Source organism: Palaemon carinicauda, chromosome 7 (genome assembly GCF_036898095.1).
Source record: "Palaemon carinicauda isolate YSFRI2023 chromosome 7, ASM3689809v2, whole genome shotgun sequence".
Classification (NCBI taxonomy): Eukaryota; Metazoa; Arthropoda; class Malacostraca; order Decapoda; family Palaemonidae; genus Palaemon; species Palaemon carinicauda.
Genome location: NC_090731.1, coordinates 61,130,126 through 61,152,860, shown reverse-complemented (window position 1 = coordinate 61,152,860; position 22,735 = coordinate 61,130,126). Strand labels below are relative to the sequence as shown.

The 22,735-nt window shown below is 45.1% G+C and overlaps 1 protein-coding gene across 1 annotated transcript in view; it reads left to right on the top strand.

The window, feature by feature from the left end:
• Window positions 1-22,237, top strand: part of PIG-G (phosphatidylinositol glycan anchor biosynthesis class G) — a 73,077-nt gene extending 50,840 nt beyond the window's left edge. The window contains exons 12-13 of the mRNA XM_068376695.1: window positions 8,784-8,956; window positions 17,007-22,237. Of these exons, the coding sequence (XP_068232796.1) occupies window positions 8,784-8,956; window positions 17,007-17,232 (399 nt within the window). The 3' untranslated portion in view covers window positions 17,233-22,237. The remainder of the gene's footprint in view (window positions 1-8,783; window positions 8,957-17,006) is intronic.
• Window positions 22,238-22,735: the final 498 nt, after the last annotated feature.

Sequence of the window (22,735 nt, the reverse complement as noted above, 5' to 3'; positions counted from 1 at the left end):
TAGTGAGTGCAGGAAGTGGTCTGCCTCCCAGTGGGAGAGGTTTAGCCGCCGGCGTAAGAAGAAGTCAAAGAGAGACCGTTCTCCTTCTGGGGTTGCCTTGAAGGAGGAAGATTCTCGGGACTCTTCTTTCGTCGCCCAAACCTCCTCCGAAGCTCCCCCTCGTTCGGCTCCTAAGGAGAGTCGGCCGAGTGGTAGCGCAGGCCCTAGTTCTGTTTCCCGACCTTGGGTGGGGGGAGAGGGCGTCGCCTCCCATAGCGGGGCGGTTCCCCCTCCTCCTCCGGGGGAGGTTATTGATAATTCACTGTCTAATGATGATCTTTTACAGATTTGGGCTTCCCTGGGGCTTAAGGGCTTGACCTCCAGGGTTGCCCTGATTGACCTTGTCCAGTTAGGGGCCGCCGTTAAGCAGTCGCCGGTGATAGCAGAGGTAGACCCTCTGTCTATCGTCGACGTCGTGGTGGCAGAGACCTCCGACGGGGCGGGGCAATCCTCTGCAGGTGTAGTTGAGGATGTTGGTGCTGACGGCTCTCCTCCCCCTTCCATACATCCTTCGAAGGGGGAAGGGAGTCCTACGGGCTCGTCTGCTGTCCAGCTTCCCTCTAAGGGGAGTGCCTTGACTGAGACTCCCCTTCGGAGGACTGATAGTCCTGATGATCTTCCTCGTGGCCGCCTTCGCCGTAAGGCTCACCGTCCGCTGCGTCGCAAGGGCCTCCCATCCCCTTATAAGGGTGTTAAGAGGCACCTTTTTGGATCTTCTTCTTCCGAAGGGGACTCTCCTCGTCGTATTCAGCCTACAGCTCCAGCTTCTTTAGACCTCTCTGGGGATCGGTCTCCTACTCCCGCTAGAACTTCACCTTCTGGGGACCTCGTCACCCGACGGGCAACGGTCCCTTCGGGGCAAAGGGATTCTTCCCTTACACGTGCAGTGTTAGCGCACAGGCGCTCTCCTGCTCGTCAGCGCTCTCCTGCTCGTCAATGCTCTCCTGCTCGTCAGCGCTCACCTGTTCGCCGGCGTTCTCCTGATGTTCGCTTTCCTTCTCACCAGTGCTCTCCTGAGTACATCCTTCAACCTGTTGTTCCTGAAGAGCGCTCAGCGCGCCAGTGTTCCCCTGCTCGCCCTTCTGCAGTGTTAGCGCACAGGCGCTCTTCTGCTCATCAGCGCTCTTCTGATCATCAGCGCTCTTCTGAGGATCATCGCCCTCTTGCTCGCTAGCGCTCCCCTGTGGTCTCTGAATATCCTGCAGTCCCTGTTGGGCACCCTGCACGCCATCAGTCTCCTGAGCGCTCTCGCGATCCTCAGCTTGTTCCTGCACAACATCGCCCGCGTTCTCCTGCGCGTGTTTCTAAAGCACATGTTCGCCCACGCACCTAAGCTCTTCCTGTTCCTGTTCGTGAACGCACCGCGCCGACTCTTCCTTCACAGGATTTCACGCGTCGCCCTCTTGCTCGCCAGCGATCACCTGCTCGCCAGCGATCACCTGCTCGCCAGCGTTCACAGACGATTCTACAATCGCCTGCTCGTCAGCGTTTTCCTACGCGTCAGCAATCACCTGAACATCGGCGATCTCCGGATCGCCTGCGTGACTTACCGCCTGCGCGCATGCGGTCTCCAACGTGCCGTTGCCCAGAGATTCTGGAAGGACATGGTTCGCCCTCTGCTAGCTCGCCCTCGTGCGATCATTCGCCTGAGCGACCTACACGGTATCGCTCACCAACGCGTCACCATGCGCCAACGCGCCATCGCTCGCCTGCGCACCACCGATCCCCTGTTCGCAATCGCTCTCCCTCGCGCTACAGGTCTCCTGACCAACGTCGCCAGCGATCTTCGGAGTGTTCTCACTCGCCATCGCGCCAACGCATTCGTTCGCCGGCTCACCCACGCGCTCGTTCGCCTGTACGCTCTTGCGCCCACTCACCTACGCGCCCGCGCGACCACCGTTCGCGTCGAATTTCACAGCCAGTGATAGCAGCAGGAACGCGTGTTCCCAGACAGCGCTCTTGATCACCTCCATCTAAACGCAGGACTGTTGTGCAGGACAGGGAAGACACTTCAGAGAGGTCAGTGCGTCTTTCTTCCCCCCTTTTTTTCAGGCAGGTCCAGTGGTGTCCACTCCGAAGGATCGCCCGATCCCTTTCCCTCCAGCGAGGATTTCGGACTCTGTGTCCGTGGAACAACAGACTTGGTTTGGTCCTCTGATGCGGATGTTAGTGAGGGTTATGGAGCCAGCACTCGCCGATCAGGGCAACAAACCAACGGTTGCCTCACCTACGCTGAAGAGAAAGAGAGGAGTGGACTTCGTGGTGACTTCCCCCAGGGAGAAGTTGGTTCCTAAGAGGTCTGTCGGGAAGGCCCCTTCCCCTGCTCGAGCGTTTTCTCCTTCTCCCATGGACGAGGCTTTTCCGTCCTCGGGCGAGTCCAGTGAAGCGATAGTCTTCCCCTCAGCACCAAGGGGGGAGCCTTCTCTTCATGGAGGAGAATCGTCTCATGCGGAAGGGGCTCTTCGAACCTCTTTGTTGGATCCTGTATCCCTCCCAGGAGGGAATCCAAGGACTCCAAGACCATCCCGAAATCATCTTCGAGGATTCGCCAGGAACCCGCGGCTCCCCGGGGTAACGTCCACGCTTCACCCCAGGAAGATATTCCGGGGCCAGGAGACTTAGCTGCCAGCCCGCAAGGAGGAGATCAGCAGGAATCTGAACATGCATTCTGGCAGGTCCTAAGCCTGATGAGGCAACTCAACGGGCTCATGGACCCCGTGATCGCCCCCCGAGAAGGCAAGGACACTATCTTGGACGAAGTGTTCGACGTTCGGAAAGCCCCTAAGTCCAGTGCGGCTCTGCCCTGGTCTCGGGGTCTGAAGAGTGCCAGAGCCAGGGCCAACGCCCAGCTCGCGATTCTTGCCTCCTCCAGTCGTTCCTCTGCCGGGAACAAACTCATCCCTCCTCCTCGTCTCCGGCAGAGGAGGTATTTTGAGATCTTGGGTGAGTCCAGTCTCGCTCTTCCTCTCCATCACTCCGTGGAGGAGCTGGCGAAGGGAGTTCCCCTTGAGAAGCTCTCTGCCCGGCAGGTGTCGTTCTCGGCGTCGGAGATCCTGAGCCATGAGAAAGTCGCGAAGTGTGCCATGCAGGCCACTTCGTGGTTGGATTTTTGGCTAGGAACTCTGGGCATCCTATTGCGCTTCGAGGACTTGTCTAAGGAGACCAATAGGAAGGCCCTGGAGACCTTCTTACTCACGGGCACTCGCTCCACCGAGTTCTTGGCGCACCAGGTCACCACCTTGTGGGCCAACTCGGTGTTGAAGCGGCGCGATGCGTTGACCGAGAGATTCCATCCGAAGGTCTCCGCCGTGGATGTGTGTAGGCTCAGACATGCTTCCCTTCTTGGGTAGAATCTGTTCGAGCCACAGGACATGGAGCGAACGGCTGAGAGGTGGAGGAAATCTAGCACGGACTCCCTCCTCCGTAGGGCCCTTACAGCTCGGCCCTATAAGCCTCCAGCTCCGCCGCAACAGCAGCAGCAGCCTCGTAAGGCTCCGAAGCAGGCACCGGCAGTTAAGAAAGTGGTGTCTAAGCCCCTTTCCAGCCAAGGTCAAGAGGGGCGGCAAGTCCTCCAGGGGAGGCAAGACTCCTAGGGGTAGCGGCCGCGGCCGCAAACCCTAGGGGTGGCAGTCCCCCTGCGTGTCCACCTGTGGGGGGATGCCTTCAGCGTTGCGTCCGCAGGTGGCAGCAACACGGGGCCGATGCTTTGACGGTCTCAGTGATCGGCCAAGGCTATCGCGTCCCGTTCACAACATCTCAACCTCCCCTGACATCGAATCCAGTGTCTTTGAGCTCCTATACCACGGGGTTGGCAAAGGGGCTGGCCCTTCGGGCCGAAGTCGAGACCATGCTAAAGAAGGGTGCTCTTCAGGAGGTCGTCGACGGCTCCCCAGGCTTCTTCAGTCGACTCTTTCTTGTAAAGAAGGCGTCTGGAGGCTGGAGACCTGTCATCGACCTCTCGGCTCTGAACGGGTTTGTCAAGCAAACCCGGTTCAGCATGGAGACAGCGGACACGGTCAGACTTGCGGTGAGACCACAAGACTTCATGTGCACACTGGATCTAAAGGACACGTACTTCCAGATCCCAATTCATCCGTCTTCCAGGAAGTACCTAAGATTCTGCCTAGACGACAAGATCTACCAGTTCAAGGTGCTGTGTTTCGGTCTCTTCACAGCTCCTCAGGTGTTCACCAGAGTGTTCACCCTCATTTCATCTTGGGCGCACAAGAACAGCATTCGTCTCCTTCGTTATCTGGACGATTGGGTGATCCTAGCAGACTCGGAGTCGACCCTTCTTCGGCACCGAGACAGGCTTCTGAGTCTTTGCCAGGATCTGGGGATCGTGGTAAACCTCGAGAAGTCCTCTCTGCAGCCGTCCCATTGACTGGTTTATCTAGGCATGCTGATAGACACCAATCTCCACAAAGCCTTTCCATCAGACGACCGGATTGCAAGGCTGAGGAGGGTGGCGGAACCCTTCCTCAGGCGGGAAGAGCTCCCCGCCCAATCGTGGTTGCGTCTCTTAGGTCACCTGTCCTCCCTGGCTCGTCTGGTTCCAAACAGCCGCCTCAGGATGAGATCCCTACAGTGGCGACTCAAGTCCCGGTGGAATCAAGGATCCGATTCTCCGGACATTCTGATCCCGATGGGATCTTTGGAACAGACGGACTTGTGGTGGTGGCTGGTCGACGAGAACCTGTGGAAGGGAGTGAGTCTTCTCGTCCTCCCCCCAGAATTGACTCTGTTTTCGGGCGCGTCAAAAGAAGGGTGGGGGCGCACGTTCTGAACCAGAGGACCTCAGGCCTTTGGTCAGAATCAGAAAAGTGCCTGCACATCAACCTGCTAGACTTTCTGGCTCTTCAGCAGTTCCAACGGACCCTGGCGGGTCACTCCGTGGTGGTGATGAGCGACAACACCACAGTAGTGGCTTATATCAACAAGTAGGGAGGCACTTATTCGCAGCAGCTATCCCATCTTGCAGTAGAGATTCTGAGGTGGACCGAAGTCCACTCGATAACACTATCAGCTCGCTTCATTCCTGGCAAGAGGAATGTGCTCGCCGACAGTCTGAGCAGGGCCTCGCAGATAGTGAGTACCGAGTGGTCTTTGGATCCTCAGATAGCTAACAAAGTCCTGACTTTGTGGGGTTCCCCGACTGTGGACCTGTTCGCGACAGCGTTGAACTTCAAGCTGCCTCTGTACTGCTCCCCAGTCCCGGACCCCAAGGCACTCTGGCAAGATGCTTTCCAGCAACGGTGGGACAACATCGACGTGTACGCCTTCCCACCGTTCTGTCTGATGAGAAGGGTGCTCAACAGAACCAGGCTATCGGTCATCTGTTCGATGACTCTGGTAGCTCCGCTATGGCATTACGTGGAATGGTTCCCGGACCTTCTGCAGCTCCTGGCGGAGCTCCCGAGGGAACTTCCTCCATGACACGAGCTTCTCAGACAACCCCACTCCGACGTCCCTCACAAGGCCGTGGCCTCGCTTCGGCTTCACGCCTGGAGACTATCCAGCGTCTCCTCACGGAGAGAGGCTTTTCGCAACAGGTTGGGGAGAGAATGTCTCGGCACCTGCGAAGGTCCTCTGAGGGAGTCTACCAGGCGAAGTGGAGAGAGTTTTGTGGTTGGTGTCGTGGGAGGGGTATCTCTCCACTCGATGCCACTATTCCAGCAATAGCGGACTTCCTCGTGTATCTGCGGGAGGAAATGCGCCTTTCTGTCTCGGCGGTGAAAGGCTATCGCTCAGCCTTAAGCTTGGCCTTCAGGCTGAAAGGCGTGGATATTTCTTCCTCGCTAGAACTCTCTCTACTCATACGTAGCTATGAGCTTACCTTCCCCCAGTCGGAAGTGAGGCCTCCTCCTTGGAACGTGGTTCGGGTTCTCAGGGCTCTTAAGAGACCTCCCTTCGAACCATTACGCCAGGCCTCCGATCGCCACCTATCTTGGAAGACGGCTTTTCTACTCGCTTTAGCTTCGGCCAAGCGAGTTAGTGAACTTCATGGTCTCTCGTACGACATCGCCCATTCAAGGGGATGTGGGGAGGTAACGTTCAGGTTCGTCCCTGAGTTTGTAGCCAAGACTCAGAATCCTGGAGTGCCGGATCCTCGGTTCAACTCTTTCAGGATCGCAAGTCTCCGCTCTGTAACAAGCGACCCAGACCAGCTGCTACTATGTCCAGTGAGGTGTCTGAGGCACTACTTGAAGAGAACGGCTGCGGTCTGTCCTCAAGTGCGAGCTTTGTTTGTGAGCACAGGCAGGACTAAGAGGAGGGTCACCAGGAACACCATCTCAGCTTGGATTCGAAGGGTTATCCACCATGCCTTGAATCCAGACCCTCCTCCGTCATGTCGCCCTAGGGCACACGATGTCAGAGGTGTTGTTACGTCCCTGGCCTTCAAGAGAAACTTCTCTGTGACGCAGGTACTTCAAGCTGGGGTCTGGAAGCGTCATACGACCTTCACAGCTCACTACCTGCAAGACGTGACCCACAGGAGCCTCGATACGTTTTCTATCGGCCCTGTGGTGGCTGCACAACAGCTGGTCTAACCTCAGGCTCCTTTATGGACAAGTAGCATAGGTTGAGGGCGTAGTTACCCGGTTTTAGTCTGCGTGAATGAAAGAGTATGTCTGACCCTTACTTCTTTCTTCATTCTCCCCTCTCTTGGGGAAGCAGCATCCTGGTCCTCGCATAGCTGACATCGACCTCTGCAGGTAACCCATGCTTCTTTGTGCTCCTAGTATTAAGCTTAATACTGTTGCGTCCCCCATACCTTGACGAGGTGGTATTGGGAACGTCCTATCCTAGATTCCTATCTAAAGGTCTCAAGGTCAACTTCATAGGACGAGTCACACTTTCCTCCACACACTACTTATGTAGGCCACTCGTTCCTAGCGATGCAAGGAACTTGTGAGGTGCAGGGGCTCCGTTTCTCAAGTGCTGCTCACTGAGGGATTGAGCCCCGGGCAAAGCCGAAGTCAGTAAGGCTGGAGACTTTCCACCCTTCCTAAGGAGTAAGTCACCCAATGTAAATACTGTAGCGTGGTTTGTATTTTGGTTACGGAACAAATGACAAATTCGAAGATAATTTGTATTTTTCCTAACCATACAAACCTTAGCTATTTACACATATTTGCCTGCCATCCCTGACACCCGAATCAAGTCCTACCTCTAAGTGAAGTGAAGCTAATCACCGGTGTGTGGGTGGGGGAGGGGTAGCAAGCTACCCTTCCCCTACCCCCCCGCTAACTAGCGGGGGGGGGTAATTAATCCTCGTTAAAAATTATTGGCTCGTCATTTCAGCTACGCTAAAAGGTAAACCCAATGTAAATAGCTAAGGTTTGTATGGTTAGGAAAAATACAAATTATCTTCGAATTTGTCATTTTTATTTCCATGATGTTTATATTGCTTTTGTCTCTGGAATCATACAAGATTGACTCATGGAATTTTAGCAAGTACACCTCACAAAACAGTTCTTAAGTGCAGTGAGTATGACACTATTTTAACCATTCAACGTATGTGAATGTACTTTTTTAAAGTACATAAAGATTTATGTTTTGGTCAGAAAACGTCGACTGACATTTTATTGGATTCCGAGTATTCTTTTATTTTTAAGATTTTAATCCAGAATCATGTTTATCCAGTCTTCAGTACAGATTATGATTGTGAGTTCTGTTTAATCTATATAGAATTTAGATTAATAAAATAATTATACTATTAAAAATTAGATTAAGTATATCAGAAATGTCTGAATAGCAGTTACTTTTAAATGAAATGGTTTTCATTTTCTCAAGTTTTAAATTTTGTTTTTGTAGTACACTATTTCTTAGCCCATGTGAAAATATTTTATCAGTTATTCTAAGGTTGGTATCAAGCTATATATTCTTCAGCATTTCTGACCTTGTGTATTTATTATGCAAAGAAAAAATGACTCCTTTAAGCTACAAGTTCAATTACCATGCACAGTAATGAAAAAATAATCAAGAAGCTCTTGATACATAACTCTTTGACGACCTTGCAGTTAATTAGGGTTGTTCGTTCCCAGGATCAATCTCCTGAAAGTTAGCAAGAAACTGGGAATAAATATTTTCTAAAAAATCACCGTAGCATTCATAATATTTCTGCTATAACATTCACTATGTGGACAAATGCTTACATAAATATGCATAAAAAGAGTATAATACAGTACAGTAGGTATGAATTGAGAATTTTCGTATTTAGTTCCTGAATAAATATTTTATAAGAGGGTGGGGTTATAGTTTTTCCAATGTGACCCATTCATTTTTTCGTAAATTATGAAAGATAATGTTAGCAAAGTCAAGAAAAATGGCCGACTGCAGCATTGGGTGCTTGCGCAAATGATATGCAGGTTGATCCGTTATTCCAGACCCATAGTGATGAAGTTCAACAAAGGATCTCAGTTGTGCCACTCTTATCATCTCGGTAATCTTCACTACACCTGCCATTCTTCTTATTTCATAATTTTCAAATCTTTCAAACATTGATATTCCCATAATCCATACTCTACCACCAGCACAGAGCTATATTTTTCTTATAATGGAAATCAAAAAAATATTAATGGGCGTATACAGTATTGCATCCATCAGTCGTCTAGGGGGGGAAGACTTAGAAGACATATCAGGTTCATTGGTCATCAAAGAGCTAAAAATTAATTAGAACCAGTACAGGATTTATAATTACTGTATTTCTAACTAATCCATTTTTTTTTCTTGTATTACAGGGAAATAGCAACAGCTTGACTACAGTTGACATAAGCGCTGGTTTTGTTGGAGTGACTTCATACCGTCCAGTAATTCATGGTTTTCTCATTGCAACCCAGACATTTGGAGGAAGTTTCCTAACTTACCTAAGCTACTTAACTCATATCATATCAAAGGATGGTCAGAAGGAAAGGTAAAACTATATTCTGTATTGCAACTTACTTACTTATATTTTTTACATTAATGTTGATATTTCACCTTATTCAAAAGGTTTCATATGTATTACAAACTTGATACAGTATAAAGTATATGCAGTTTTGTTCAGGTTATGGTATAGAAGCAGATGAGTGAGTTGTTCCTACTTGTATACAAACCTTTCATCCTTTAAAATAAGTACTGTAACATATCTTCAGTGGAGCTGGAACAGGTGTTGAATTCATTAACGGTGTATTGTAGTCAACAACAGGTGGTGAGTGCAGGCAAGTAGCCCAGCTGCTCCACCTATTGGAAGTACTGTACTTCACTATTGTCTTTGGCCGAAACAAATACGTACGTACTGTAGCTTCCTTACCCAACTTTTTCATCTTTCTTTTTAGTTTTTTACTGGAAATGAATACTGTCTGTTTTTGATGGATGTAAAACAAGAAATTCGTACTTACCTGGGAAAGAGTGTATGCTGCAACCAGTTTATAGTTAAACCAGCTGTAGATCCACTCTCTCCTTGTGCTTCTTGTAGGGGCCATAATTGTTCGCAATCATCCCAGTGTGCCAAGTGTAGATTGTGGCCTTCTGTGCAATGGCAGGTGTATACCTGGAGGGGAGGAAGAAAGCTAAGCCTTCTCTGAGGTCAATCTTAGCAACACAGAAAAAGAAGACACCAAGGAACTCTTTCTCCTTTTCTGTTCTCTCATTGAGTGTGTCTGCTACCACTTCTTATGTGCATACACCCCTGTCTTGGTCCCCAGGGTGTATGCATCAGGAGCAAGGAGCCTCTTGGATCTACATTGGTGGGCTCTCAGCTTCTGGTGATATGTGGGGTTCCCATAGTGTTTACTGCATCCCATTATAAGTTGCAGGCTCTTCTGTGCCATGCATACTGCTGATAATAAATTTGACCTAAGGAAGGCTTGGGCTAAGACTACCTCTCCCCAGGTGCCCCCAGTGCAAGTGTTGCCACTGGTGAGGCTAATGGTGAAAGGCATGGTTAACATGTCCCCTGTGTCAGTGACCCTAGTGATATCTTAAGTGGTGCCCCCTCCAAAGCCCAAAAGGACTATAAAGGCTTGTCTTGTGACACTAGTGCGAGCAATAAAATCAACACTTGAGGGTATCATGCTTAAAGCTGGGCGTAAGTCAGATGTTAGTCTAGAATGAAAGGTAGAATGACTGGCTCTTGTCCTTATTCTGCCCCTCTCTTGGGGACGAAGTGGTCGAAGCTTTACTCTTGGATCTGACTTGATGCTGGTAAGCCACATTTCTGAGGTCCATTCTTTACAATCTAGAGAAGTATAGAATGGTGGTATTTATACCAACCCATTGATCATCATGCGCAATGTATTTTATTCCAGATTGTTATCCCCTTCTAGGGAATGGATCCTTCCTTGACCACATACCATTCTTCATAGACAGGCCAGCTATCAGCGTATTCATCCATATTATACATAGATAGGAGTTTGCTTGAGTCATCTCTTTCACTCCCGTATGTGACCAGACAGATTGACAAATCTAGAGAAGGAAAAGAACCAGTCAGTTTTGGTATAAGAGGGTTTTCCGACCCCCCAATCAGTGAGTCTCCCTATTTTAAAGTAAAAAATGTTTGTATACGCATAGTAACAAATAAATTTTAAAAGTAATCTGTATTTTTCCTAGCTATACAAACCCAAATTCTTTACAGTTAAACTTCCCACCTTAACCACCTCTCTCAGTCCTGAGGTGATGGTCAAAAGTGAAGTATTTCCAACAGGTGAAAGGGTGGGGCTATTCAGCTATGCTCACCACCTGTCATTAACTACCTTATTAACAAATTCAATAACCATTACAGTTGCGCTGAAAGCATGTTCCATAGTTTAAAGAACTCATGCTGGTATACTGTAGTTAGGAAAAAAAAATACTTTTAAAATATCTTGATAATGTGGGATGTTTACATTCAGTTAAATTTTTTTCCCAGATATTTTAAACTTTAGTAACTAATAATTGCTTTATATTTCCCTCATTGTGTAACTATTGACATTCCTCAGAAGAGAATCTGTTCAGTTATATTTGGCAGGGTATGGATTAAAGTTTCAGAGAGCCTATTGTGACTACAGTAGTAGAATGAATCTTTGTGTACTGATGGATTTTTTCTGGTTTTATTTACTGTTTAAAGTTTGCAAAATTTTTCATGTCAGACCATCTTTTGCATTCAGATCTGCCCAGATTGTATGTAGTACTGTAATAGGTATTATGTCAATTATAACATTCATGCCTTCTCTATCATAAGATTCAAAACTTCAGAATATTCTAGAAATTTATTCCATCTGTGGAATGATCTTCCTGATCTGGCTGTTCAATCAGTGGAGTTTTAACTGGTTGCAAATGCTTTTCTGTTGAATAGGTTGACATAAGTCTCATTTTGTAGTTTCTATACGACTGATCTGTTTTTATGATGCTATTGATCTTAGATTTTATTTTTTATTTCTCATATATAGTTTATTCGTCATTTCTCTATTCCCTTTCTACACTTCTGCTTTTCCTGTTGAAGCCCTAAGCATTGTAGCATCCTGTTTTTCTAACTAGAGTTGTAGCTTGGCTAGTAATAATAAAGGGATTTTGACGAAGGAAAAATCTATTTCTGGGAAGAGGCCTGTGACGGCCGGTGAGAAAGGTCCTTCCTCATACCTTTCCTAATATAAATCTTCCAAATATACTAGAGAAAGATAAAAGCATGGAATGCAGAGGTTACAACCCTCGCGCGAACACCTTGTAGGTGTCGTGTATTAAACAAAGGCGTGTGAAAACCACTATTCACAGGTTGTCTTCCATTTAGATAATCCCTTCATCAATGGGGAGGGCCGTGACAGGCCCTAGAGAACATGGTTGAACTCCCCAACGACACCTACCACGCGCGCCCTCTAGGACATCCTTCTGCAAGAACATATGGCTTGGCAAGGAAAAAAGAGGGGTGGGGTCCGTATCAAATAACCGGGAAGGGTTTCACCGGGCGTCACAGGCCTCTTCCCAGAAATAGATTTTTCCTTCGTCAAAATCCCTTTTCTGGGGCGGCCTGTGACGGCCGGTGAGAATGTACCAGAGAATGCCTTCCAAGCCCAATAAATTAATAACATAATAAGGAGAAAACAAACACCATGTAAGGCAATAATATAATACTGTAAGTAAACATAAATCATAAACTAGCCATAGGCATAGGGGATGTAATGCTAAAATAATATGAGGACCAGGGATCACCTGAGTGTCCCGTCGTAAAAGGTATCAACCTTACATGTCTAAGCATATCTAAACTTTACAGGAATGGTAATTACATAACAGTTAAATCATAACCCGTTTGATTGCTTTTTTCTTTAGTAACTCGGTGGTGTACTCTCTCAGAATGGTTGTGGGTCTCTGGAAGAAGGTCACTGGTGGAGGAGGAGAACCTTGTGACCATTTCCACCCCAAGCCTTTGGAGACTATGCTGTGAGCCCACGGACTGAAGGTCCAACGGTCTCGAAAGTGGTAAAGTCTCCCCCCTACCGGAACTATATCATTGCGAGGGAGTGAATCTAGGTTCTTTCTCTCCTCGAGAACCCCTTGTCCTAGGTCCGCCTCGTTGACGGAACTGTCCTCTAGCCCTGTAGCTACCTCTCTGGTGTCCACGAAAGGGACCTGAGGGTCCGTAGCTAGGGTTGTATGCGGGTGAGGGCATCCAAACGGGGTTGGGTTGGGTACCTGGGGGAGCAGTGAGGTAGACCACCTGTTGAGGGTGTTTCGGCTGTAGAGGAGACGAAGCAGTGGGAGACTGTGAAGACGAGTGGGCAATCGGCGATTGTTGGTAGTGACCTCGGCTCGTCTTGTAAGGGGCAAACCTCTGTTTCTTCCTGAAGAAGGTTTGTTTTTGACCTTCAACCCTCTTTTTGGCAGTGAGGCCCCACCTCACTTGCAAATTTTGATTTGCTCTCGCAGCGTCTTGTAGTACCTTTTTCACCTCCTCCTGAGGAAAAAGGTTCTTACCCCAGCAGGGGGAAGCTATCAGCCTATTCGGTTCATGCCTGATCGAGGCCTCAGAAAGAACGTGCTTCCTGCAACTAACCCGAGCCGAACAAAACTCGTGTAAGTCGATTTGGAAGGACAGAGACAGGTTCTTTGTGAATACCCGGAACAAGGTCTCGGTCGGATAAAGTGAGGTTAGAGACTCCACGGAGGTAATGGAGTGGAGCGACCTAGCCAACCTATTCCGTGCCTCAAACTCAGTCTTGAGAAGAATATCTGGTAATTTAGGAAGCTTCTCGGAGAACAGATTAGAGGCACAGTCTGGGTCTAACTTCCCTACTGTGAAAGTAGCGGGGGCATCATCCCAGATAGTAACGGTACTCGGAATGAGCATGGAGGTGGGATCGGTCTCTTGAAGAGGGCATGGCAGAACCTTCTTTGATAGCCTGAAAAGTAAGAGCTGTCACTTTATCTGTAATAGGCAAGGTAATAACTGGAGAAGCTGTAAATATGGTGTAGGCTCCTTTGTGTGGGGTGAGCTTGGAATTAGTGCACCCCCAGTCTGACAACGTCCTGGCCCAGAAAGCTTGGGCCTGCTCTTTAGGGAATATTACCTTTTCCTTCGGTACCTTGTCTAACCTAACCAAGGCATGTTCTTTCAATCGGACGAAGCCGTTGAATGGGAATTCTAGTCCCGGAGGGTAAAATTCTAAGTCCTCTAAAGGACGGGTGCCTATGCCCTCTAGAGTTATGGCACCATCAATATATGGAGCATGTAAGGCAAACCTCCAAGGGTTGTTTTTCTCGAAGGGAGGTAACTTCGATGCGTCCGGGGCTGAAGGAGGGGGCATCTGAGTTCCGGAACGGATGAGACTTGCCACCATATCTTTGAGCTCCGTCATAGCCCCTTGGTCTGCCCTAGACTGTTGAAGATACTGTTGTATCTGTTCTTTCACAATATCCCTGACCATGGCGGCGGATAAAGGGGGCTCCCGAGCCTGATCCTCTAACGAAGCCCTGGACTTAGTGGACTTTGACTTCTTAGGAGTCATGGTTTTAGGTATAGTAATATGAACATCAGGATCCTTTGAGGGTCCCGGAACCGGTGACACTGATAATGGCAAAGCTGAAGGCTTAAAGGTACGTAGTGGCTTCACCTTGGGTCGTACAGGAACGGAGGGACCTCGAGGAGAAGCCGTAGGTTTATCAAAGCCGTGAAAGGAAGTAGTAGAGAAAGGAGTGTGGGGTGAAAGGGGGTCCACCAACTCAACACCACCTACCTGCTCATCCATGGGTTCCTCGTCCAGACCTAGGTAGGGCTCGGCCTCCGTCACTTAAACCTCTTCCTCAGTTAGAATGGTTGCTCTAACCACTTCAATTAACGGGGCCGCTGTCTCCGGTGGAACTGCTGCAGTAGTAGAGCCTGGGAATAGGCGAGAAGCCATGTCTCCATCAAGGAGATAGGGTGGGCCAGCCGGCGCATTCCTCCCAAACCCTGACACCCAAGGCCGGAGAGTAGCTCTCGCCTCCCTGAGAGATTCATCATCAGCCTGAAAGAGGAGAGGGGAATTAATGATGAAGCCAAAACTGAAGTCAATATATAAAGAGCAATTAATTCTTCGCAAAGGATATTAACAGGGACACTAGAACCAAGTTAACTCCTCGCTCAGGAGTAGGGCTGACAGCTCATAGCAGAGCATGCATGACTCCGGAAACCATATCGTATAGGGGGCTTGTCCCGGTTCCCGAGAGAAGGATATGGCGCAATGGGCATGGGCCCGGCATAGATCATGGCCCATGGGATCAGTAAAGGCAGCGGAGCAGCCCCTGGCAGTGCAGCGGACTATCTGTAAAAAGAAAGAAGACATAAGTCTGGATGTTCCTTGAGATTCTTGTCATTGACTTATGAATCAGAAACACTTAAATCTTAATTATGTGTGAGTATGGTAGTAGCTAACACCTTAATAAATTAAGAAATTATAATAGAAACCAGTAACCACGTAGCATGAATCTCTAAACTTCATCGGTATCACACTGTTAACTCCGGTTCTGGACTCCTGCTTGATCTCTGTTTTTACCGGAGGTCCGGTAGCAAAGGCCCGTCATCGTGATATCGTGACTGTCTCCGGTACGATAACATTAACCTCAATGAATGAGTTATCTCCAGTGAAGCCGGAGATACGATGATAACGGGGGCCTTAACGGTGTAATTGTGATCAAACATGACAAAGGTTCGTGTGTAAAAGGCTTCAGCCGGAGTCCGAGTGCCGGATTTCACCGTTGCACTCCAAAAATCTGCTCCAGAACGATAACTAGTTCTCACCCAATGAGTATCCATTATAGCGGAGCATAACTCAAGGCGGAGCTAAGCATAACTCAAGGCGGAGCTAAGGGTGTCGGTATAAAACAACCCCAATTAATGACTCATACACTAACGAACCTAATAATAGTGTTAGCTATATTAACAGTAACCACATCAATAAATCATTTATAATATTAAACGTACTATCATCAACTCTGATACTGAGAGCAGGCCTGAATAACCCGTGATCGTATAAAAACGGAGAACGGGAAATTCACCTCTCTTACTCAAAGAAAACGAGAGAAAGGATAACTCATACCTGTAGAACAGGAAACGAGCAATCTATGCTTTCGCTCTCAAGGTTACATATTAAAAATTAACATCACACAATAAAATAAGAAAATTAATAAAATTGATTGCTTTTTCTTAGTAATAGTAATAACGAAGAATAACGACAACGTAACAAATAAACAAGGATATAGTCTAAAACGAACCCTCCAGGGTACAAATTAACAGACTAAATCGCTAAGCTTTAAATCGCTACTATGCTTTAAAACGCTATCTTTAAATCGCTATTCTTCGTAGGTCCAAATTGGACTTGCTAGCAAATAAATACCATAGTAAAAACTAATAATAATTAATGATAACATAAAAGGCCATAAAATGTAAGTGATATAACCTAGCTGACAGAGTACCAGATGGGCAAAAATAACTAGAAAATTTACCGAAGCGAACATACCCAAAATGGCTGCCGATACCTCGGCAGGACAATCGCTTCCAAAACTAAAAACCACCATATTGGAAACAGAACAAATGCCCGGTACTGCCAAAAGCTGCCAAAACAAACTATGGTACTTACATTGGTAAGGGTGAAATAACAACGTCAGTCATGTTGAAATAACGAGAAACTCTTCGAAAAAACACTGTGCCCAAAAAAACTCGGCTTGATGCAAGTCCAATTACAGAAGGATGTCCTAGAGGGCGCGCGTGGTAGGTGTCGTTGGGGAGTTCAACCATGTTCTCTAGGGCCTGTCACGGCCCTCCCCATTGATGAAGGGATTATCTAAATGGAAGACAACCTGTGAATAGTGGTTTTCACACGCCTTTGTTTAATACACGACACCTACAAGGTGTTCGCGCGAGGGTTGTAACCTCTGCATTCCATGCTTTTATCTTTCTCTAGTATATTTGGAAGATTTATATTAGGAAAGGTATAAGGAAGGACCTTTCTCACCGGCCGTCACAGGCCGCCCCAGAAATAGTGATATTACCATAAGGCCTGCTTTCCAAAATTATTTATCTACTTCCTCATTAATTCTTGTAATGCATTTGTAATACGTGCTGTTATGGATTTGTATGAAAAATTTATTAAGAATACAGTATTACATTGTGTTAATGCATTTTCCTTCAATAGTAATTGACAAGTATGGGAGTCTAACTCCTTGTTTTGTACCATTGTGCCCAATCGTATATTTTGTTTTTTGAAACTGTAATAGATTGAATACTATTGAATCATATTAATCTTCTCCCTTTTATAAGGGAATATTTTTCAAACAAAGCTTATTTGAATAAGACTTCTCAGTGTCCGGGTTAAATTTGTTTATATAACTACTGTAAAATATTTACTAAGAAGCATAAAAATCTATAAATTTCTGTAATAAGCCAGTTGAGGTGGTGTTATTTTTAATTATGTCTTTGCTGATCAAAACTACTGCTGTATTAATATGTCTTTTTACATAATTTATGTTGTCCACAGATGGCAGCAGCCGTTGTATGTTTGGTGGGCCGTACGACTAGCTACCATCAGCTTGTATTTGGTTAACGTGACCTTTCAACGTCATCACTTGTTTATCTGGTCTGTATTCACACCAAAGCTTCTTTATGAAGGCGCTCATTTGTTGGTACTTTGCGTCCTCACGCTTTTTATGTGGTCGGTCGAAAAAATATGTACAATCTTGGAAGTTAGTTACAGATTCGAGTAAACCGTGTACATATGGTATTATTTTTTTATTTTGTATTATATGTAAAAAGTTCATAGCCTTTAATGTCTCAACATTATTGTTACTCCACAAATTCCAAGGTTACAGTATTCATCTTCAATGTGACTAAGTGACAGTTAATTCAGTATTACTACTTTCCTCATTACTTAGTATTTTTTATATAAAAATATTTCTATATCACACACCGTATTGGGGTTAGTAGTGCTTGCTATGTGACTTGCGTGGCACGCTGCAAACTGTAAGAAAGAAGTTTTGCACCAGCTTGTCAATCCCCAGGTGTCTTATACTCTTCATTTTTCAGAACTTCTCATCCATTCTCTTTAGTGTCAACAACTATACTTTGATACAAATTTCAATCTTATTGAAGAAAAAATCTCTTTAAATTACTTGGCAGTCTTTGAAATCTTAATGGTTAAAATAATGTATCCTTTCTCTTAACTTTTATCATTGCTGGTACACATGTATATAAATTTTATATTGTTGTACTACACCTTTAATAGAAATTTTAACCTTAAGTACAGTATAAACTTACTTAGACATTATACTGTATGATAGCATACCTATATTTCTCGCTTTTAAAAAAGCATTGCCAGATATTGATTTGTCTTTGTTAAAGTTTTTATGCTAGTTTAACTTTTTAGGTCACAAATTTTTAGTGTCACATCCCCGTTAGCATGTTGCTGTTTATTTCCATAAAATCTAAGTGTATTTGTTATGGTTGAAAAAATTATTATCTTTATTACTGTATCTTTAAAAGTTATTGGGGAGACATGGAATTTGGGTATGAGTTTATTTGCAATGGATTTAAAATTGTAACTTGTGAAGGAAATCTGAGCTTGATTACAGCTTAGAAAAAGATTGAAACGTTATTTGTTCTGATGCATAAGCAAACCTTCCGACCTTTAAATTGAGAAATACTTTGGTGCAAGCTACGATGAATGTTGAATCTTTAACAAGACAGTAATGTTGGGTAACAATAGGTGGGAAAGTGGCAGCTACCCATGTCTAAGTTATGACCCTTTTGACTTCAGCTTCTGAGTGAAAGAATGTGGTGGTGGTGCTACTCCTTTTTCCCTTTTGCTGTTGGATCTTTTTCCTAATTTTGGCTTGTTTTGAGTACTTGCTGTTTTTAAACCATCACTTGCAACATGCAGGAGTATCCTTAAAGATAAAAATATGTGGTAAATTGTTTATTCTGTGAATCCTAAGGGCCACATTCATGCTCTTTCAAACTGGAAGATTTGGGAGTGCTACTGGAAGAATTGCTCCGGTTCCATGGTTTGTCTTCTCACCCTGATAGGGATTTTCCCAGTTCAGTTGTGTGTCACCCTTTACTATCTATGCCTGATAATGACTACCTAACCGTAAAGAGTACCAACTCAATTAGGTATTACAGGAACTCCATCTGTCACTGTTTTGCAGGCACATCTGGTTTTTGCCAGTGTGTCGCACTTGTAGTGACCCCTGTGCAGTGTAGTTTGTTCCCCCAGTGATGGTAACTCCTATGTAGGGGATTTTGTTGCTGCTTAGGAGCTCCTGTAGCTTCCTTTTCTGTGGGACTCTGAGGGAGTAGCATCATTATCGGCCTCTCCTTCTTATATGGGACTACGAGGCAGTACTGTCACTGTCATTTGCTCAGATCGTATTTTCTCTTTTGGTAGAAAGGATTGATAGTTAGCAAGGGGAAGAAGCAAGCTTGTTTCCTCCTGTACCTACTCTGTGTCTCAATCTTCTCTTTTCTCATTTTGGTGGCTTCTTTTCAGAAGGAATCTCACAAGAAGTTCCATTGGACTTTTATCAACTATCCTCCTCCTCCAGATGGATGTTACAAAGCTCACATGCTGACAGGTACCTTCTGTGTCAGTTGAGTAGAGTATGAGTCCGGTGTTTTAGTTATTACATCGGCTGATTTTCCATGTACCCACACAATATGCTAGATGAAGGTGGGGCATAGATGTAAGTGGTTATCGTCCACATTCCTGTTGGGACTTGGGGTTTTTCCTTGCCCTTGGTTATGTACCAGGATAGTAAGCCAGGTGTGGGTGGCATATATGAAGTGCCTTTAGAAGCTGTTCTCATCCTCTGGAAGGACGCGACAAAGTATCCCTAGATTTTGTTGTCTGGAGAGTGAGCCTGGTAGGACAATTATTGTTGACATACCATCAACAGGTAAGCAGTCATGCTTAGGACTGAGCATCATAAACCAGGTTAGAGTGGTACCTGAGCACTGTCTTCACGATTCCTTTCTGAATACTCGAGGAATGTTTCTGTCTAATGCTGACATTGGAGGGAGCATAGTCCTAGGCCTGTATGTGACCGCTCCACCTGCACTGTCGTGCCTTAGAGCACTGATAGGAAGGACACTCATTTACAGGAAGGGTATGCTGTATCACTTAGAGCTTTTGGTCAGCCATAGTTCCAGGGATTTTTCCTTTGCTGATATGAACCAAAATTGTTTGCATCAGGGTCCATCGTCTGCCTCCTCAGGACAGTATACTTTCCCAGAGAGATCTGAGCATTCTTATTTTAGGGAGAAGAAAGTCTCCAGAAGGGGTTAGCAGACTTGTCACAAGAGGTTTGGGGATCTCCAAATATGAAAGGTCCTGACCTCAGTGCAGTTCCCATGGAGTCAGAGAACCCCAAGTCTGTGCACTTCTTTATTCATGTCCTTGCACTTATTCATAAGTAAAATGCAAGTACCTTAACCACAATGCCTACATTCAAGAGGATTGTAGCTGTTGTGAAGCACTTTTGCACCCATAGTGGTTCAAAATCTAACTTTGAAATCCCATGGTAAGAAATTGCTCAAATCATTGGGTCTAAGAATTTACTAAGATTTCTCCCCTGCTAGCTCTGTAACGAAGGTTGGATATGACATTAGACAAAGCACCGTTGCCTCTACCAGTTGATCCAGTGGTATTCTTCTTTTGGATAGATTCAAGACAGATGGTATATATCTCTCTGGTAATTACTCAATAGCCATAGGTCATACAGTCCTCAGCCATGATTTACCCAGGTGGTACGATGGATCGACCAGTTGTCTGTTGTGGTAGTGAAATTTGGCATTTACTCACTGCCATTGTGTCACCATCTCAACTGTGGAGGACCAGGCAAAGTTCAGCTGGCTTGTGTTGTCTTGAGGAATGGCATAGGCTTCCTTTCTAACCTGACTTGTGGGCCATGTTGGTGCTTTAAAGAAGGGATGCAGTTGTGTCCTGGTTTTCTCAGCAAGTTGGCACAGAGATGATGGTGTCATCGAAGAACAAATTGGTGCTTGGTTTCTTTCTCTTTCCAGTTAGCTCCCTGCGCACTTAAGCTTGAGAGCCATAGTATCCTTGTTAGGCCACCAGGAACATTGAGGCAGTGTACAAAACACTGTATCCTTCTAGTTTTGTGAGACTTATGCATGCATGTGCAGCATTGATCAAGTAGACGTCTGCCATCCTGAGCAAGAGCTCACAGCATTAGCCTTGTTGGAAGCCTTCAAGAAATACTTTCAAGTGTATTAGAGGCTGAAGAGATACGTCAGAAGGCATCGAACTACCTTCATCACTGTGTACAGCAAGGACATTGCTCACAAGCTCCTGAACCCATTTTCCTTTTGGTTCTGTGGTGACTGCTTATATAGTTATCTATCTATGCCAACTCCTTCATAGGACAACTATGCATCTTGTTTAAGGTAACTGTAAGTCCCAAGGAAAGGAAGAATAACTGACTCTTCTGCATCTTTTTCCAATTCCCAATAGGGCGCAACAGCCGGAATTGTTACGTTCAGAACTTGGACAACTGGGGCTTGCGAGTATGCGGAAAAGAACCTTCCAAGTAGGGACTGCCTACAATAAAGTGAAGCTCCTATTTTCAAGGATAAGAAATTTTATATTTTCTTGAACAAACTGGAGTCCTTCAAGGTTAAGTTTACATCTCGACCACCTTCTCAGTCCATAGGTCATAGCTTAAAAGTGGCTTGACCAAAGTCATAAAGGGGGTAGCTCCAACTCATCCTAACCAACCTGCAAATACTAAAACTAACTTGTTAATGATTCAACATCCATTTATTCTTGCATCAAAGTATCTCCTATTTTAAAGGACACTGATTTTTATTGCCAGGAAAAATACAATCCTCTACCTCTTCATAATTACACAAGTACCAAAACATGCAGTACTAATCTTTTACATTTGAAACATTAGTGATGGGTTATAAAAGTCGTCAACATAATTGAAAGATATTTCATTAATTTTAATATACATACAAATATATCTAAGAAAAACATAACTTCAGGCAATGTCTATTATAAAACTACACGACAAAGTCACTGTAACAAACAAAATTTACATACCGACTTTCTCCACAATTTCACGATAATGGAAGTGTATTTAGAAGTCCTGAAGAAAATCCTAAGACTCACAGTTTATGAGATATTACTCGCTACATTATGCTCTGGAACAAACATCAATTCAGCACCTGTACACCATTTTACCAAAATTTTGATATCTGCAACAAACATTAAGTCTTACAGCGGGTTTACACGATCGAACAGTTTGTCTAACGCGGTTCGACAAACAAGCATTTGAAGTGATGTTCAAACGTCTGAATTGGGTATTTGGTTGTCGAATGGTTCAAAGAATGTCCGTTCTCGCCTGACTTTTGTGGGCGGGGCTTTATTGTCCACAAACCTTATGCACTTGAGACTGACTCCACCTCTTCGAACTGTTTGGCAAGCAGGTTTGACAACCGGGTTCGACCGTGTAAACCCCACTTTACAAACAATACTGCCTGTAAAACTCAAATTTGTGTTAAAAGGTTAAATTTAGACAGTGACACAATCACATACGTATTATAAACTACAACAATTACCTTTGTTTCACCCACACACTTTCTTGAAACCCACATTTATCAGAACTGACAAAATACATCACAAATGCTAACTTCAAAAAGGAAGTGCAGACAATGCTTACAATGTGTAGCAACCATATATTTAATTTTTTTTTTAGTGTGTATATGTATACCATAATGCAATACTATGCAATGAATAGTATTTTACCCTTGAAAGTTAGAAATATTACAAGAATTATTTTATAGATCTAAAGAAATTATCACTATGAGCAAATCTTGCAATTAAGCAGTAGGCTAGTTTAAAATTCATCAATGTCTTTATACAATACAATGTAACTGCCAAAATTTCAAATGATATCTGAAGACTTCCTATATTGTCACACATTATCTAGTGCTTTTGCACCGTAAGTTTTTAACGTTAACTCTAATACCATTACAGTACTGTACTTAGAATTTTCTTTTATTGCCCAGTTATATTAACCATAAAAGCCTTCACTTTATCAAACTAAAATACTTTTCAACTTATATTTTATTCTTAAACTCAACTGAGTTAATTTCCTGAACTCTTAAAACTTGAATTGCAATATGAAAACACAAAAACTGATTAGCAAGTAAACTTTATACTAAATATTTATATAATGATCACATTAA